General features: G+C 37.4%; 2 protein-coding genes across 4 annotated transcripts in view; one reads left to right on the forward strand and one right to left on the reverse strand.

Moving 5' to 3' along the window:
- Nucleotides 1-127: 127 nt before the first annotated feature.
- TFPT (TCF3 fusion partner) lies at nt 128-12448 on the reverse strand. 3 transcript variants are annotated; one of them, XM_072426518.1, is made up of 7 exons: nt 12180-12315; nt 11406-11476; nt 8131-8377; nt 6009-6079; nt 3258-3327; nt 739-969; nt 128-657 (listed from the first exon to the last, which is right to left on the reverse strand). In XM_072426518.1, the coding sequence occupies exons 3-7, from the start codon at nt 8365-8367 to the stop codon at nt 523-525; spliced, it is 744 nt and encodes a 247-aa protein (XP_072282619.1). In that variant the 5' UTR covers nt 8368-8377; nt 11406-11476; nt 12180-12315; the 3' UTR covers nt 128-522. The 3 variants fall into 3 exon arrangements, with proteins under 3 accessions (XP_072282619.1, XP_072282617.1, XP_072282618.1); XM_072426516.1 differs by lacking the exons at nt 11406-11476; nt 12180-12315 and adding an exon at nt 12322-12448; XM_072426517.1 differs by lacking the exon at nt 11406-11476.
- PRPF31 (pre-mRNA processing factor 31) overlaps nt 12416-19226 on the forward strand; it is a 14723-nt gene continuing 7912 nt past the window's right edge. The window contains exons 1-7 of the mRNA XM_072426511.1: nt 12416-12539; nt 15728-15902; nt 16179-16239; nt 16825-16908; nt 17128-17225; nt 18073-18179; nt 18268-18437. Coding sequence (XP_072282612.1) covers nt 15729-15902; nt 16179-16239; nt 16825-16908; nt 17128-17225; nt 18073-18179; nt 18268-18437 — 694 coding nt within the window. The 5' untranslated portion in view covers nt 12416-12539; nt 15728. The remainder of the gene's footprint in view (nt 12540-15727; nt 15903-16178; nt 16240-16824; nt 16909-17127; nt 17226-18072; nt 18180-18267; nt 18438-19226) is intronic.

Here is a 19226-nt window from a genome sequence, read left to right on the forward strand (position 1 = left end):
TGAGAATCCGATTCCTCATGTTTTTGTTTTACCATTTAGGGGGATCACTGGCCCTCACACAGTTCCCTGTCCTAAAATGACAGTCAAATCACAGGCAAAAGCATAGAAACATCAAATGATTTAACGCTTTTTTCTCATCATTCTCTAAACAATCAATTTATTTTTCATTAATAGAAATCTGTACTTTAAAGTTTATTATACAGTTAGGTCCATACCTATTTGGACAGAGACAACTTTTTTCTAATTTTGGTTCTGTACATTTTTAAGTGTGGAAAAGATGTCATGTGGACACCAAACAAAGCTGACAATTATACATATACATATATAAGTGTGTGTGCGATATATATAATTGTTAGCTTGGTGTCCACGTGACATCTTTTACACATACTAAATATCCCTATATAGGTCCTCTATGCCTTCAGGTATAAGGCAATATCAACAAATTAGTCTGTTTGCTGTTCAGCAAACCCACTGGTTTATTTCCGCTGATAGAAGTAACTTCTCCAAAGTCAGCTCAGAAGATTAGTCAAAATCAGAACATGGTCCTGGACTTGAAAATTTGGTGTATTGTAGAATCTTGTCTCTTGGGCTAAGAGGATGCCAACTCAGGTTCAGTTCCTCACCTCCATCACACAAGTAATCTTCCTCAATCTTCACCTGGAGAAGATTAATTAGGAACACAATAAGTCTAAAAATGGTTATTAAAATTACCCAACTTCTTTTGCTGCACTGACGCACCTGAGCTAACAGTGGTTCTGTTGGAAGTAGGGTTGGGCTGATTACTTTCTCCTCCTTGTGCTTTCTCCTCTTTTTGGCTGGTGGTCCTTCAGCAAGAGACAGACTGCTTGGGCTTGTAACTTCTAAACCAAGGTGTGGTGCTGCTAAACAATGTGAGAGGTCCTCATTTTCTGGGGGGTCATTTTCTGAGTTTGCTGGGGTTGGTGTATTACAAGTGCGAGTTCCCTCATCCTGCAAAAAGATCATAAACCAACATTTTTTCACCTAGTGGTAAAAAAGAAAGTACTGTATGCTATACTGCATTCTGTATACTTTAACATGCAAAATATTGTACTTAGAGACTCTACAGTCCTCAGAATAAAAAATTATGAAGTTCATACACAGTACAATTATAAAAAGTGTCTGTGCAGGTAGGGCTTGTTTAGAAGGGTTGACAGGAGAAAGCGTCCTCTCTCCTAAAAGAACATCACAGACAACAAGGTTTAGGTTTGCTAAGTCATGTATGAACAAACCACACAACTTTTGGAATAATGTCCTTTGGAAAGACAAGACTAAAATGGAGTTGGTTTACAAGAATGCACAGTGTTACACTTGGTGAAAGCCAAACACGGCATAACAGCACCAACAACTCATACCAATGGTCAGGCATGGTGGTGTAAAATTAATTTTCTTGGGCTTTTTTGCAGCCACAGGACCAAGGGCCTTTGCAGTCATTGGGCCTGATTTATGAAACCTCTCCAGGGCTGGAGAGAATACACATTTATCAGTGAAACTGGGTGATCCAGAAAACCTGGAATAGATCTGTTCCAGAATTCAAAACATTTGCTAGCAAATGATTTTGAAGAAATTCATTCCAGGATTGCTGGATCACCCATCTTCACTGATGAAAGTGTATTCTCTCCAGCCTTAGAGAGCTTTTATAAATCAGGTCCATTGTGATAGCCATAAGCTCCTCTTATACCAAAGTATTCTAAATTTAAATATAAGGATGTGCAACAGCTAAAGCTAGAAAATTGGGCAACACAACAGGACAGTGATCCCAAGCACACCAACAAATCTACAACAGAAATGCTGGAAAAGCAAAAAAAAAATCAAGGTCCAACCTAATCAAAATGCTTTGGTGGTACCTGTGCATAACCAAATGTCTGCAAACCTTATTGACTGGAATCATTGTTTTAAAGAGGAGTGGGCCAAAATTCCTCCACAACATCGTGAGAAATAGATAATGTCATACAGGAAACTATTACTTCAGGTTATTGTTCCTGGTTTCTTATGGGCACGTTTTAGACCCATATGCAACATCTAAAGCTTCCCTTTCTTTATGTAGGTAGAATTTAAATTGTAGATTTTGAATGTTCACTATTTCTTTTAAAGACACCCTGCACTTTTTTTCTTTTTTTTTTTTTTACTCCCCTTCAAACTACCATGGGGAGATTTTTGGTAGCAACATTTTTTGACTGAAGTAGCCCAAAAATAAGAACTAAAATTATTGTTTAAATTTCAAAGAATGTATTTCTTGCAGTTTTACATGCTAGAGTGCTAGTGTGGCCTCCAGTAGGTAGGCAGTACAACCCACTGCTTAGAAACACGCATTAAAGAACATATATGGGCAGCACGGTGGCTCAGTGGTTAGCACTTTGGCCTTTGCAGTGCTGGGTCCCAGGTTCAAATCTTAGCCAAGGCACTATCTGCATGGAGTTTGCAGGTTCTCCCCATAACTACGTGGGTTTCACCCAGGTGCTCCAGTTTCCCCCCCACATTCCAAAAACATGCAGTTAGGTTAATTGCCCCCCCCATATTGGCTTTAGATTGTATTAAAGAAATATGACCGAGATGGGGACATTTGATTGTGAGCTCCTTTAAGGGACAGCTAGTGACATGACTAAGGACTTTGTAAAGCACTACGTAATCAGTCAGCGCTATATAAATCCTGTGTAATGTTACTATTAAAAAGGGATTAAAAAGCATTTTGCTTACTACCTAAGTAACTGCATCTAAGAACTGCAAATCTGGAGAACTGAAAAATTATTTAAACATCAGGGAAGGCCCAGTCTGATAAAAGAACCTTCAAAAAAGGTACACAAATATAACTTACCTTAAAAGTTTGAATGGTCTCAATGTAAATTTAAAAATTAATTTGCATTCATTTAGGTTTGTTAGGTGTGTGTACTTATTTTATAAAGGGGGTGCATTGTACATTTCCTTTTTATTTATGGCAGAAAGTCAGGAACGTATGCAAATGCAAAGTCTAACAAAGTTACTAAAATGTCTAGTCTGGTTACTAAAAGTATACAAAAATGAATGAAAAAAAGCATCCAGAGAGATTCTTAGAAGGGGAAGGGTTAACTCAAATATTAGGATTGTGCATGGTATAGGATGTAATTCTGTTCAGAAGGGGAAGGGTTAACTCAAATATTAGGATTGTGCTTGGTATAGGATGTAATTCTGTTCAGGGTGGGTTGTTGTCCATATCACAGTGTGAACTGATCATTTAATATTAAGCGATTTATTCATTTTACCTCTAGTAAGAAGGTGAGGTGGCTCTTTCTATAACCATCTCCATAAGAATCCAAAATTTTCATTAGACATCTAAAGAAAAAAATAAGAATTATAAAAGTCAAAAGATAACAGCAGCATTTTCTGCAACATTTAATGCAAGGGAGTCCCCCACAGTATTATTTTACCATTTACTTGATATCTCTCCACTTGAAGTTCAGCATTTTTCAACACACTTCCCCTGAGCCTAGGCTACTATGGGACCACCCACCCAGTAGATGATATGGAGTGATCTCCCCAGAATTTTTTTTCTGCTGGGTAGTGTAAAGTTGCAGCGGGGTGGTCAAACAGTGGGCAGGCAAGATGCAAAAAAATTAAGTATTATAAATTTAGTATATCAACCATAGACATCTCAATTCATACAAAGCCTAGTCTGAGCAGTTGCCTGATGACAGCCAGGTGGCTACTGAAATGTGCCAGGTGCGCCTGGCTTCAAGAGGCTGAAGAGAACACTGATAGGACAAAAGGGAGAATCAGCACAGTGATGACCTAATGTTAGTCATGTCTTCTCTTCTTATTGATATGTTTCTGGTCCGCATATGGACCACCTCCCTGTGCTGCTGCTTCCTCAGAATATCCTATTGCTAGTGGGGATCAGGAAAGAATTTGTAGGACCTAATTGGACAATGCTTTAAAATTTTTTTTTTAAAGGGCTTGTCTAACTATGTAACTATAAATACATACTTTACAGGATATAGGGTAAGAAAATGCAAGTATTTGTGGGGAACAAAACATATGGCAGTTTGAAAAATGTAACATTTCAAAACATACAATGGTAGTCAAAAGTTAGGAATCACCCACAATATTCATGTTTTGATACCTACGATACTTTATAGGACATAGTAGCATTAATCTGGTCAGAAATAAAAGTCAATATATTGACAACCTTATTACAGACATTCTTTTATATCATAAGAGTGCTCTAATAAAAAGGCACTGAGTTACTTCATGCGGTGCATTGCGTTAACAACATAAGACAAAATAAGTTGGTACAAAGTTTTAATTTAAGTTAAAAACAACACTACCTTCTAATGGAAAAAAGATAACATTATAAAACAGTCCTATTCCTGCACAGAACTTCCCATGTTCCGGTATCTGCTAAGCCAAAGTGATGGCAATCAGAAAGGACAACGTTCCAACTGTACAGTGATAACTACAGAGAGGAAAAGGCTAACAGCGTTGCAGCATAGTGGGTATACCAGCTTCTGACAGGCCACAATTAATTTGAACTTGAGCTAGAATAGCCATGTCAGTAAAATCAAGACAGAGGGCCTGGCTGAATTTAAAGAAGCCAGGGGGCAGTTGTGACCAAATGATCTTTGAGTACCAAGCCCTTCTGGGCCCGTTTGGAGCCATCACCAAAGTGGGAAACCCTTCTTCCAACCTATTTCTCTTAGAAAGCTTGAAAAAAGCTTACATCGAAGAAAGACATAGAAAAATTCAGAGCACAGAGTCCATAGTGTGAACAGGGCACCAGCTTCAATCACCTAAACCTGTAGCTCCAATGTTCTGTGAAAGTTTTCTACCTTGGACAAGAGGGTCAGTACAGACTGTCACTTTTTTTTTTTTTTTTTATGTATGCCACTGCACTGGCATTACTGGACTGTATTACCACCTGGTGTCCTCCAAGCTGTAATGTCAAGTCAAGACTTACAGATGAACCAAATTTCAAATATTTAGATTTTTTTTAAATTTCTATGTTTTTTTGTCATGGGGTGTTTTTTTTTTGCCCCAACGAAGGCTGGAGTGTAGTACAAGCAGTAAGAAACATTTATGAAGCAAATTACAAACATCAAATATAGATATAGTGCAAATCAGCCAGGACCTTATCTCAAAATAATTTTAAGGTTACATACACGTCAGAGGATTTTCATCCCATTATCGCTTCAGGGCTGGTATCGGATGAGAACCTAACGTATGTACATCGCTCCTCCGACGTCATTAATGGATCTGTCCTGGTGGATCCATTAACGACTACAACACAAGTTAAGGTAAGGGAGCGCAACGGGGCGCCGCCTGCTCATTCTTCCCCCCTCCCCTCTTCAAAGAGCAGATCGGCGCTGTACACCTGTACATCTTTCAGTCTTTTATTGTTGTAAAGGATCTTAAAAGATCTTTCTCAACAACAAAAGTCTAACGTGTGTACACAGTCATACACATGTCTATGGGTTCCATTTGTAGAGCAAGGAATGCAACATTCCCTCCTTTTTGGGAATCAATTACTGCCACTAAAACACATGGACCTAGAAGATTACTATGAGTGAATGTATGAAGGAAAGTCTGATTCCCTGTTTTATCAATAGGTCCCTTTGGATTTATTTGTGACCCCTACAGTTCTAAGCAGTCGTCTGAAACGGTTTTGCTAAGAATGAAAATAGGTTTCCAAACACTTGCAAGAAATAGCATTTGAATAGGCATTCCTCATGTGACAGTTTTTTGTAGGTCCACTAACAACTGCCAATATAAAATGTCAGCCATACAGAAATAACATTGTTATTAGTTCTGTATTGTTCTTCAAATTATACAGTTCACATGTCTGAAAAAGCACTATGCCATAGAACCATCGCCTTGGGTGAGCCTTATTATATGCAAATACTGGCTATTCAAAATAAAAGTCTGTATTTGCATATGGTCTTTTAGGTGACTACAGTGGGGAAGTGGGTGGCATGCAGCTGCATTAAAATAGGACATGAGTGATTCAGAAAAATAATTACTTTCTCTCTTGCTTTAACCTTCTTGTTATTTTCTGAACTTGATGTAGTCTGTTAAGTATCCGCTCATTGACCTGCAAAAATAATGAATAGTTTATTAATAAACTTTTACTTTACTTTACAGAAGTAATAACTATACAAAAGGATGATGTGACTTGGAAAAGCCACAGAAATAGGTATGACCCTGAAAACTGTACTGAGGAGGTATGAACAATATACATGCTAACCTCCTCTTCCAAAAATACCAGTTGTATGTGTGTCAATTTAAACCAATGCTTTCAAGGCTTTGCAACTAACTGACCTGGATCAATCAAGCACATGAAGAGTTATGACTTTTTGAAAACTTCATACCTACAAGTTTTCAATAAATTGGTAATTTCCAGTCAACCTTCACAAATATTTTTCCTAGTCTGTATGGCCACCGGCAGTGTAGGAGAACAGATACAATATTGTATACAAGGGAGTGGGTTTTTTTTTTTTGTAGCTACAGTTGAATGGTGGCTAAAGTGTTAGCAAGTGCCCCCTCCCCTAATTCCTACTGGCCCGTACAATAATGGTCTGCCTTTTTGGCCAATAGAAATGTGTGAGGTAAAAATGGTGGAAAATCTACAATCTCTAAAAAAAAGTTTTTGGAGCCTTGCATTCAGACTTAGCAGAGGTATATACAATATTAAGGTTTTGCTAGCCTGGACAACCTGCTATAACCACTGGGTTATCTATATCTGTGCAATTATCATTTTGTACATTAGTCTATTTTTGTGGGAAATATTAGTAAGCTCTTCTGGGCAGGGTCCTTTTCTCCTCCTGTGTCATTGGGCCTGATTTATCAAAGCTCTCCAAGGCTGGGGAGTATACACTTTCATCAGTGAAGCTGGGTGACCCAGCAAACCTGGAATTTATCCGATCGAGGATTCAAAACATTTGCTAGCAAATGACTTTGAAGAAATCCATTCCAGGTTTGCTGGATCACCCAGCTTCACTGATGAAAAAGTATCCTCTTTATCCTTGCAGAGCTTTAATAAATCAGACCTATTGCATCTGTCCGTCATTTGCTACCCCTATTTATTGTACAGTGCTGCGTAATATGTTGGCCCTATACAAATACTGTTAATTAATAATAATAATAATGTGCCAGACCGCTCAACTCCTTCATAATGAAATGCTCTTCTGAGAACCCACGCCAACCCTTACCATTTAGATTAGCAGATTCCACACACATTCAACTAAAAACTACCTAGCATTCTGTGCTTTGAAAAAAAAAGCAAAACAAATAATTTTCAAATTTTCAGAGGCAAAATTAAAAAACAATTACTTTCTACTGAGGGTCATTTCTCATTTACCTCATACCAGCAACCATATGGCAACATTCATTCAGACCTGAACTAATAGTTAATGTTCAGATTCACATGCTAAGACCAAAATAACATAGGCCAGGCTGATAAGGTGACCTTCTCTTGGTATAATGCTAACCCCAATCTAACCAGTCTCTGCTCTACAAAAAAAAAAAAATGAAGATATTATGGGGTGACCTACTGGGCGTGTTCCAGGATCTCACAAACCAATACCATCCTTCCCTCTAATAAATCCTACATATGAATATCTCACTTTATTCAGTTTTCTCAGACCCTGATTTGTATCATAGACCTGCCCTTTAAAGTCAGTAAAAGTATGAATTATGACCGCACATAAAATTATCCACACTGCTATGTATATTTAATAGACTAAAGACATATGACTATGGTAGGGACGTTAGATTGTGAGCTCCTTTGAGGGACAGTTAGCGACATGACTATGGAATAGACATACAATGTTGTATAAAACTACAGAAAATGTAAAAAAAAGCCGTCGATGCAAGCATCACAAAATAATTTTACCAACACTAATGTTTGATTTTTTTCTGTTGGCCTTTTTTGAAGTATCTCAAAATAATAGAAAACAACACCGGGATCTGTTTCTGAGATTTAGTTCTAGATTTGTACGTGTAATGTAACATTTCCCAAATCATTATGGCATTTTTTTTTTTTTTACTTTAAACTTCAACTGGGATTGATCACAGAATAAGATTCATACTACAGAATCTTCAACTATGTAGTAAAATGTATCAAAATTAAATCTCTGTACATACTTGCTCTATTTCTTTGCAACGTCGATTAAGAGCAAGAAATTTTCTCTTATTAAGCTCTCTCATTCGCTGCTGAGCCTCTTCCTCTTCCTCATCTTGTAGGTTTTTACCAGCAAGTCCGCCATCAACAAATTCAACTTCTGTTTCTAGCTCACTCTCCAAGATGTTTCCACCGAAGAGTGGAGGAAGAGCTAGTTCAGATCCAGGTGGTACAGAAAATTCTTCAAAGTTCACAGCCATAATGGAAGATCTATGCAATAAATACATATTAGGTTTTTAAATTGAAACAATTAGACCCTAAATACACACATGCAGTAGTTTAGTACTTTATATAGACGATATAAATATTCTGACAAATAAAAACAAATGATAGATACATCTTACAAGTCTATAAGATAATAAACTGGGATGCTAAAGATAATGTTCTGAAAGGAAAGGAAATCTGAGTATCCGGAGGAAACCCACACAAACACGGGGATAACCTGCAAACTCCATGCAGATAGTGTCCTGGCTGAGCTTCAAACCTGGAACCCAGTGCTGCAAAGCCCAGAGTGCTAACCACTGCACCACCATTATGAAGTAAAATCTATCCTAACCTGAGAAAGGGGATGTACTCCCAGAAAACATTTGAGGCTTCTGTTTCCCCCTAGCTGTACTGGGTATCAGATATATATAACTGTACTAGATTGAATATCCTCTGTGAGTGTCTTATTGCCATCTTTACCAGTATACCTGTATTTACTGGTTTTAAAAAGATCTAGCGTTTGTATTTTTGTATTCTTTAGTGATAACTAATCTGGCCATAGGGTGTTAAGGGCCACACATTTAAAATTTCCCCAACAGACAGTATCAGGTTAGTAATGACTGCAAAAAGACAAAAACTGCAACTGCCACTGTTGATTTGAAAATCCCAGGCTCCATGTGGCCCTCGAGAACTAGATTGGGACAATCCTGCCCTATCCATTTGGATATGCTAATAGTACAAACAGGTTGACAGATTTCATAGCGTAATCTACAGCGTGCATTAAAATGTTCTTTATTCATTAGCAAATAGTGTGTATGTTGCTTCTTTAACTTCACCCTAGAATCAAATTCAAGCTCCTGTGCTTTGCCTTCAAATCCCCCCAAAATCCTTTCAAACGACATTTATTAAACGTGAGTACCCAGCCTAAAAAAGTAGGAAAGAAAAATTTTTTTTTTTTTTTTTTTTTTTTTTATTTTCTGTCCTTTATAAGGTATCTGTTGACCCTATTGCTGAAACCTTATTCCCATGTCTGGTGTTTCAGCTGGTGGCCCCAATCAAGTAGCTCATGCTTAATTCTTCCCAAATCCACTTCACTCTAAGACTGAAGCGACTGGAATTTGAAAACCTTTATTGTTTCTAGACAGCTATAAGTTAAAAGTTTTATGATAACTACCGAAAAGATATAGTAATTCAAATACAATTCTGATTCTAAAAATGTTTCTAGGGCTTTTCCTGTCACTTAGCCCCAAATAACTAGTTTGTTCTAATGTGCTTTCCTCCCCATTGACTTTGAATATGCTGTGATTACCAGGGGTTTAATTGAAAAAAAGTCAGGGGAGGGGGGAGAAAGAGGGGGTCTTAAGAACTTGAAGTGTGACTCCGGATTACCGCTTTTTGCATGGAAAATCCACCACGAGTCACACTCAGGATTACCGCTAGGGGGTTAAACTCTCCAAGGCCGGTGAGGATACACTTTCATCAGTGAATCTGGGTGATCCAGCACACCTGGAATGGATTTCATAAAAGTAATTTGCTATTTGTTAGCAAATGTTGTCAATCCTGAACCAAATCTATTCCAGGTTTGCTGGATCACCTAGCTTCACTGACGAAAGTGAATCCTCTCCAACCTTGGGGAGGTTTAATAAATCAGACCCATAGTATCCTTTACTCCGATATTCAAGGACTCACCTGCTTTTTTTTTTTTTATTAACCCCTAAATTGTCCCTTTTTTGCTTCCACCACAGAGAAGAGAGTAAAGGGAGATAGAAGATAGTGAAGATGTGAGAGGGGAGAGAAAGAGAGGAGGGGGTAGGGGGACAAATATGTGTATGGATGACTCCCCCCCTCCCCGAAAACTTTAGGACATAGTCTGATGTAAATGGGGGGGGGGGGGGGAATGTGGCAATCCCACTGCGCATGCAATTTTTTCTCCCATTTAGGAAAAAGCCCCTTTCGTGCATGCCCGATATTCGGCATAAGTAGCAGCCAGAAGCCTCCTAGGATACATGACATGGGTATCCCAAGAGACTCTGCGCTTCCTTTCTGTCTTAACTACCAGAGCGGTGTAAAAGAAAGGTTGAAAGGGCTTCCCTCATTTTTTTTTCATAAAAAAAAGAAAATATTTGTTACTTTTCATAAAAGGTCTATCCTTTAAGTAAAATAAAAAATGTTGCTGGTAGGTCCGTTTTGAGTCCTTACTGATGTCTTCCTAGTTATTATAAGTTCCACCATCACTCAAAAACGCATGGAGACATTTCAACCAAACTTCCTATATATATATATATATGACTGAAACTCATGTGAGTGCACCGCTGATCTTTGTACAGCGCTGTGCTTTATGTCAGAGCTATATTTGTATGTATGTATGTGATATATATATATATATATATATATATATATATATATANNNATATATATATATATATATATATATATATATATATATATATATATATATAGATGTGTATATGTGATCACAAGGAAACGCATGAAGACATTTAAACCAAACTTGCTAGACATATGACTCAGACTCATGTAGGTGCACTGCTGATCTTTGTACAGCACTGTGGTATGCGTCAGAGGTATATATGCATGTATGTATGTATTGCTCAGTGACAGTGTGCCTTTTTCTCACAGTGTCACCCGAGTGTAATCCAAGGCAAAAAAAAGAAACAACACCGTAGGCAAGAAAATCTTAAGGACAGAAATAGAAGACTTGCCACGATGCACAAGAGGGCTACTACATCTAGAGCTTCAGATACAGTACAACAGCATGGGATCTGACTACAGGATAACAGAGAAGCTCTAGATGTAGTAGCCCTGAGACAGTACAACAGCCTGAGACCCGACTACAAGAAATGAGAGAAAGAGCTACTACATCTAGAGCTTTAGAGACAGTACAACAGCGTGAGACCCAAGTACATGAAATGAGAGAAAGAGCCAGACCATCAAGGACTGCACAAAATTTTAGCTTAGCATTGGAAGGATTCCACTATGATCCACATAAAGACTACTCGCAGCATGCAAGTGTTACCATTGGAAAATGGAAATGGTCTGTAAGTACTGTCAAGCCAAGAAGTTTACATCTGAGTCTTCTAGTATTTGCTGCAAAAAAAGGGAAAGTCAAACTCTGCTAACTGCAAACACCACCATAAGAACTTTGGAATTACACATGAGCAAATACCTGAGTCAAAGCAATTTCTTAATAACATCAGAAAATACAATTCATGTTTCCAAATGACATCATTCAGCGCCACATCTGTTGTTCAACAGCCTGGGTTTCCATCCACATTCACAGTGCATTGGCAAAATTACCATAAAGTGGTACTTCTGCTGCCAGATTAACCACCAAAATTTCTACAAATATATTTTATTAAAAACAAACTAATAAAAACTGACCGGAGGTGCACCTACATCTCAGGAACAAAATTTCAGATTGTCCTAAAGTTACAAAGGATGTTTCATATGCACAATATTCTTATTAAAACATTTAAAACAGCATTGGAATATATGCCATTAATTTAATTTATTTGTATTTTAATTGCATATTGTACTTATACTTTTAAAACCTGTTAAAAACATTGCTTTGATTTAACACTATAGCTTTGATTCCTTTTCCTGTATACGATTGCAATAAATAAATACCCGGGCAACGCCGGGTAATCAGCTAGTATACCTATAAAAAAAGCAGGGTGTGTAGAAAGCGCCTTCTCCGTTGCTATTGACAATACATTCACACAGAATACTTTTAAACTAAAAGTAGCTTTTAAGGAAAGCCAACTGCGGCCGTAAAAAGCCCAGCTCGTACCAGAGGATATCTTCCAAAGATCTCACCACATCGCAACGTCTTTTGACGAGAATCCTCTAAATGTGAACAATTATTCTCACACGCAAAATAAACAGATCTCTATAGGTGACCATAATGCATGAACACAGATAAGATACCCGACCGTAATTGACGGTGGACCAATTGGAAACGTCCTGTGACCTCATATGCGTGCGTCTCGGTAACTAATTGGAGAACCATTTCAAAACTTCTCAATTACATAAAAGGTGTGAGCCGGATCGTAAGTAAAGGGCCAATAAGAAATTTTCCGGTGACGTCATATGTGTGCGCCCGGGAAGTAAGCGAAGTCGTTTTGGCCGGTTGTGTAGAGTAAAGAGCAAGGTAAAAGCGTGTTCGTGATTTGCATAAAAAATGGTTGCGTGGGACTAGAGGTTCATAGGAAGGCTATAATTTATACAGCTTGTGAGATCTGTAAGCCTAGAGGGAATATTCGGACGTTAGTGGTTAGAGGAAATTGGTACAGAAGAAGTGCACAAGTATTGCAGTCCCGCCGCGCTTCTGTGTTTGGTGCTCAAACTCAACCCCTTCCTGTTGTCTAATATTAAATCGCCGATTTTCCCCCGTGACTAGTTCCTATCCTGAACTCCAGCACCCTATATGGTAATGTTCTCCCGAGCCCCTCTTACCCGGGCGCACCACCTGCCACTTTTCAGTAACCACCCGGTTTTTGGTGGTTACTGAATAGCTGGGTCACAATACAGGGGCTGCAACCCACCTACTATTTTTTTCCACCCAGGTTAAAAAATTCTGGGTTCAACAGTGCATGGGTTCATAATGATTTCTTACCTTCTTTGTAAACCCTACCTGGTGCCCCACCTTTAATAATTTTTGGCTTGCTCCAACTAATTTTTTCCAACTTCCCATCTTCTGTCTTTTAAAACCCCCACTACTTTCCACCACCATTAAATATCTCTCTTCCTATTGTGTGATACTTCCCCCACCTCTCAAGTTTTTCTGGGAAGGGTCCTCTCCTCCAGTGTCACTGTCTATATCCAACTGTGATTTGCAACTCCTGTTTAATGCACAGCGCTGCATAATATGTTGGTGCTATATAAATCTAGTTTATTAGTAACAATATATTGGTAAGGTACCATGAACCCAACTTCTTGGTGTTCCATGTTTTGCTAAGAGTGTAATCAAAAGTGGTAGAATAATAGTGTAACAAGATAGGCTTAGTTCACATTATCAGTAAAAACTGTGGAATTTACCAGTGACTACTGCCAACTGCTAGGCACCTGGGATTGGTAACGAGCATTTTACAAGCAGCAGTGGTTCCTGGCATAAGGAAGCGATAAATGCAACCTTACCGCTAGTGTAAATTTAGCCTGACGTCAGATGTGCCCCTAGGGCTATATCTAGTTAAAGCGTAACTTTTTTGTTGACAATTTGCTTTCTGAGCTTCTCTCATTCTGGTGCTTGCTGTCCTGTCCAGTGCCACCATCATCTTTTCTTTCAGGTTCTTCCAAACGACACACAATCTTGCACTGTGCAGGCATGAAATTAGGATTTTTTTTTAATATATTTTTATTGTGTTTAAACAGTGGAAAAACATAATACAATTTTTCAACCAAAGGAACAAATGATACAACATGTGCAAATACGGTTGAGACACGTTAACATGTTTTTACAATAGGCAAATCGAAAGAAAATAGGCCAAGACATTTCAATATAACATACAACAAATATACAATGCCAGTAGTTCAAAAAGAAGGCATAAATATAATTTACATAACAAAAGGGAGATCATTTATTAGTTCTCTTTCAAGGTAGCGTGCCAAAAACAGTTATACAATTTTGTTTTGTTAGGAAAGTTTTATTGACACACTAAACATGGCTAAGTCTCAAAAGAAAATTTGAGCTTTAGATTCTTTGTGCAAAGAAACCTCTACCCATTTCATTTTGAATAATTCTTGCAATTTAGTCATAAAGAGATGCATCGTTGGAGGAGTGGATTCTAACCAGCAATGAAGAATAGTTCTTTTGGCAATAGCTGAAAGTAAGAGTGCCAATCCTTTGGTGCCCCTAATAAGCAGAACTCATTGCAGTTACACTAAACCAAAAACTATCCACTCTGGTGTGAATGGTATGTAATTCAGCAGATATCTGCAGATATAATGTACCACTTGCCTCCAGAACTGTTTATTAATTGGGCATTCCCAAAAATTTTGGTAAAGTGTTGCCGACTTGGCTCCACATTCAAAACATGTACTCCCATCTGAGAGACCCATATAATGATCTCCCTGAGGCGATATATAATTTCTATGGAGAAGTCGAAAAAACAGTGGTTACTAAAGAGTTTGGCCACAATACAGGGGCTGCCACCCACCTACAATTTCTTCCCACCTGGCTTAAAAAAAATTTCTGGGTTGAGCACTGACATCTGCAAATTTTTGAAACTGGTAGAATAGGAAGATGAGTTTGCCATTTTGCCAGGCTTACTTTGGAAGTTTCCTAGTTTAGATCAGTTCTAAGAAATTCATACAGTTTGGAAATAGCCTTTGTGGGAACCTAAAGGAGACAATACCATTGTGTCTAATGGATTATTCCAATCTCCAGGAGCTAGCTGTCTAGCTACCCTCGCTCCATACACCCTTATTTGGATCAGTAAAATATACTCTCTGCCATAAAAGGAGATGCTTTGCTTTAAAAGTATCATGCATGATAGCGGATGGGGTGCCCCATCCCCATTACTGCAAAGCATGCATTAGCAGATAAGACTGGGACTGCCAGTGTCCCACCCCCATTAGTGCTGAGCACTCGTAAGAGGATAATGGTGGAACTGATCGTACCCCACTGTCATCTGTTCAGATGAAAAACTGCCACTAATGAGTGTAGTGGGTCATGAAAAGCGGGAGGTACACCCAGGTATAAGCCTCTGGGGAGAACTATGGAGCCAATCTCATTTTCTAGTTGTAAGACATCAAGCATCATTTAGCTCTATCCTTCCCAGCTGTGCTGTCTTTAGCATGTGCCCTTTTATGTGTGTTGTATTTCATTTTTTTTTATCCCAAAGGCTCAACATCACATGTGTGTATTACCTGGGCCAGTCAGTAGGGGATGTTTGCTGTAATGTGAAGCAAACAGATTTTATCTAATACCTATGCTAATTTTATCTTTTTTTTTTTTTTTTTTTTTTTTTTACAATTAAAGCTGAAGTTTATCCTTAAAAAAAAACAAATTACCATCCTCTGGGCTTTTATACCTGGAAAGTTTTAGGTTTATGAAAATTGATGCTTTTGAAGTGTATTATATTACATTCTGCTGTGATTTTTCTGCTGTGATTTTTGAAGTCCAAAGGGAATACTTCTACTTTGGCTGCCTGCTCATGAAAAGTTTTTTGATGTGCTAGCAGCCATTTTCATGATCTTAAAGAAACAAAAAAAAACATTAGGTCTTTGTGAACATGGACTAGACAGACACTTTAGTTTTTGCTAGTTTTATTGAGAATTAAAAAAAAATTGCTTATACATATAACTCTAATACTGTTGACCTCTATATCTGTGATAAAGCATGTCATTGGCGGATGAATTGCTTGCGGACCTGGAGGAGGCAGCTGAAGAAGAAGAGGAAAACCTAATAGATGAAGATGACCTGGAGACTATTGAGGAGGTGCAGGAGGAGATGCAAGTAGACCTAAATGCAGAGTCAGTAAAAAGTATAGCCAAATTGTTGGATAGTAAACAGGTTAGTTTATTTTACTATATGAAAACTATCCCTAGATCCAGGTATCTTGATGCCTCCGTTTATGTACTTTTTTTTTTTTTTTTTTTTTCTTCATTGTGACTCTGCTCCTCATGATGCTCCTTCCAGTTCAGCATAACTGAAGTAACTAAATGGCTACTTGTGCTCCCACTACCTGGTCCATTCTGTTTTTTTTTTTGTCCATTTATCTGAAAGTATAATAAAAGTACAATAAAATTTGTTAAAATTTACTAATGAATATATCTATTTTTTTGGTAGTTTGCAGAGATTTTGGCTAAGATCGAAGAATATGTCAAAAAACAAGCAAACACATCAGAAGGTATCATACTTTGTGCTGTGCACTTTGGTTTTTATTGTAAACTTTCCATTTCAATATATTTTGTAATTAAAAATAGAATTTTTCCATCTTCATGCAGCCTAATTAAAACAAATTATGTCCCTCAGTATATTCAGCATTCTGTGGTAGAGTACCTATAGTGGGAAAGAGAATGAGTTGCTCTGGCCCCTATTCTCCCCCTTAAGTAAGCTTTTATGTAGTTGGGAGGGATATACTGTCAAATCTCACTTTGTTGACAGCTCTAACCTGTCTGATGGTACCCAGCAGCAGTTTCAGGCTTTTTGAAGACAACCATTTATACTCAAACCAATGCATAAGTATGTTAAATGCACGTAAAATCTTTTAGGGATTTTTTTTTTTTTTTTAAACAAATGAGTTGTCTGGCATAGGAATCTTTTAAAGCGACAGTCCGAGAAAATGTGCATTTTTAGCCTCCTTGCATCTTGTAGACATAGAACATTTATTTCGAATTTTTTTTAAATGGTCTCTTAAATTTTTTTTTTTCCCCACGACTGTATATAATTTGTCTTAGCCATTTCTGTTACTTAAACCTCGTTTTCTTCCCAGTATTGGGTCCTGTGGAAGCTGCTCCTGAGTATAAAGTGATTGTGGATGCAAATAATTTGACTGTGGAAATCGAGAATGAGTTGAGTAAGTTTGTTTCTTACCTTTCTGCTAAAAAATACACTTTACAGCCTAAATATTTGTGTTTTAAGGGTTGTGGGCTGTTGATTCATTTGACTTGCAAAGGTTGTGAAACAGTCTGTAAACCTAACATAAATTGATTAACTGGGTTAAATGTAAACTGTAAATTTCACTGCTGAAAACCATGTTCTCACCACATTATAATGATATCTTATATTTTTACAGATATCATTCACAAATTTATCAGAGACAAATACTCTAAAAGGTTTCCTGAGTTAGAATCTTTGGTTCCCAATGCCTTAGACTATATCAGAACAGTTAAGGTATGTGAGTGAATGTTTGTTTTTAATGCACAGCATGTAGCAGGATTATTTGACTATTTTTTTTTTCCCTCCCTCTCACTATTGTGTCCAACACATCATAGCATTTGATAGGTTAATACCAAGCCAAGTGTGCAGCAGCCTCCTGGCTTTCATTCTTACGCAATCTGCTCAATGTAAATTCACTTAGTTTGTGTAAAAGTGGCACCTTTTACACAAAGTGTAAAATGAATGTCCACTTCCTCCCATATCTAATCCCTCAAAAGAAAAATAAGTCCCTTTTTTTTTTTTTTTTTTTTTTTTTTTTTTTTTGTATGCCTTTTACAATTGGTACAACTTCATTGTATCAAAAGGTAGTAACAAAATTTTGGCTTATAACCCAAATGTAAATTTTTGTCATCCTTATTCCCTGATCTTACAGGTGACCTTTACAAAATTATATGTACTTTTCTTGTTTGATCTGTTTTGCCCTATAAATGGTTTATGTAGGATACTTCTTTTGAATAAATAGTTTTTCTAGCATGACCATTTTATTTTCTCAACTATCTGCATTTGAAGTTTCTTAGTGTCTATTCAACTTGCCTATTAGAAACTGCTTTACTAGAAGGTAATGGGTGGCAACTTGTTGCCAAGTATGTAAAGCGGTGGAGTGTTTGTTGTAGGGTAATTTATTCTATACAGTGGCATGGCAAAATGTATAAAGCTGAATCCAGCTTATTCTTGAGGATAAGATGTATCCCTGGTTCCCCATATTTGGCCTTAATATCTGCTTTGATGCCAAAGATATTTTGTCTGCTATATTTATTGTAGTTTGGGTAAGCATCTGCTTTTTTTATGTTTTGAATTTCAGGAACTAGGAAACTGTTTGGATAAATGCAAGAACAATGAGAACCTTCAGCAAATCCTGACCAATGCCACTATAATGGTTGTTAGTGTAACTGCATCCACCACACAAGGGTAATCATATGCTGCCTTTATTTAGTGTTTATTAAACATTTTGTTTTATGATTTAAAACTTGTTGGGATTTTGTGTTTTGTTGTATAGGCAACAGCTAACTGAAGAAGAATTAGAACGCATTGAAGAAGCATGTGACATGGCACTGGAGCTGAACCAGTCCAAACACAGAATCTATGAATATGTAGAGTCCCGCATGTCTTTCATTGCCCCCAATCTGTCTGTCATCGTTGGAGCCTCTACTGCTGCCAAAATTATGGGTGAGAATCGGGTTTCAATTGAATATCTGTTTTGATGTAGAATGTTTATGGTTCATAGAGATGTATGCATGCAGTGTTAAAAATTGCATATCTATATATCAATATTTTTTTTCCTGTATTTTTAAAATGTATTACTTTAATGCTATAAAGAAAGCATAATGGTATGCTGTTCAGTAAGAATAGAACAAAACATTCGGTGAAGGACACCAGTTTTTGTGAGACTTCATAGGCCAATGAAAAAACACATATAAAACAACGTCCCTTTATTTTATACACCATTATACATCAATATAAAATGTAATAAAAACCATGAATGGTACACTAGACTCTCCTATTGGGTATCCCTTGTAGGACTATGACCAAATACTTTCTCTACGCGTTTCACAGAAATTGCACTTCATCGGGAGAAAGGAAATCTATAATGGTGACAACATATATACAATCAATTTTTTTTCTCATTTTTAAATGAACAATATATTCATTAAAAACAGTGTAATTTGCATGAATAAATGCACCTGGTGTTCATATATACGGCCTCTCATATAGAGTGGCAAGGGCACGAAGGAGATGGTGGTAAAAGGTATCTTTTCAGTACCCCGGTCTGGCAATAGAACATAAATTTCACAGTCAGTAAATTGTTAAAGCTTATATCGTTCACCGTGAAACAACTATGGTAAACCTTATATCTTCCTTTAGTCACCAAGTGATAAATACAAATTATTAGAGGTCTCCCAGGACTCGCATAAGTCCATCTCCTAAGTGCATCCTCAGTTTTTTTTTTTTTTTTTT

This window comes from Pyxicephalus adspersus, chromosome 11, assembly GCF_032062135.1.
Source record: "Pyxicephalus adspersus chromosome 11, UCB_Pads_2.0, whole genome shotgun sequence".
Lineage (NCBI taxonomy): Eukaryota > Metazoa > Chordata > Amphibia > Anura > Pyxicephalidae > Pyxicephalus > Pyxicephalus adspersus.

Coding starts and splice junctions, on each gene's coding strand:
- TFPT (XM_072426516.1), bottom strand. CDS start 12,398: ATGGTTCTCCAATTAGTTACCGAGACGCACGCATATGAGGTCACAGGA. Junction 6,080..8,130: donor GTTGCAAAGAAATAGAGCAA/GTATGTACAGAG, acceptor TTATTTTTGCAG/GTCAATGAGCGGATACTTAA. Junction 3,328..6,008: donor AGGTTAAAGCAAGAGAGAAA/GTAATTATTTTT, acceptor TTTTTTCTTTAG/ATGTCTAATGAAAATTTTGG.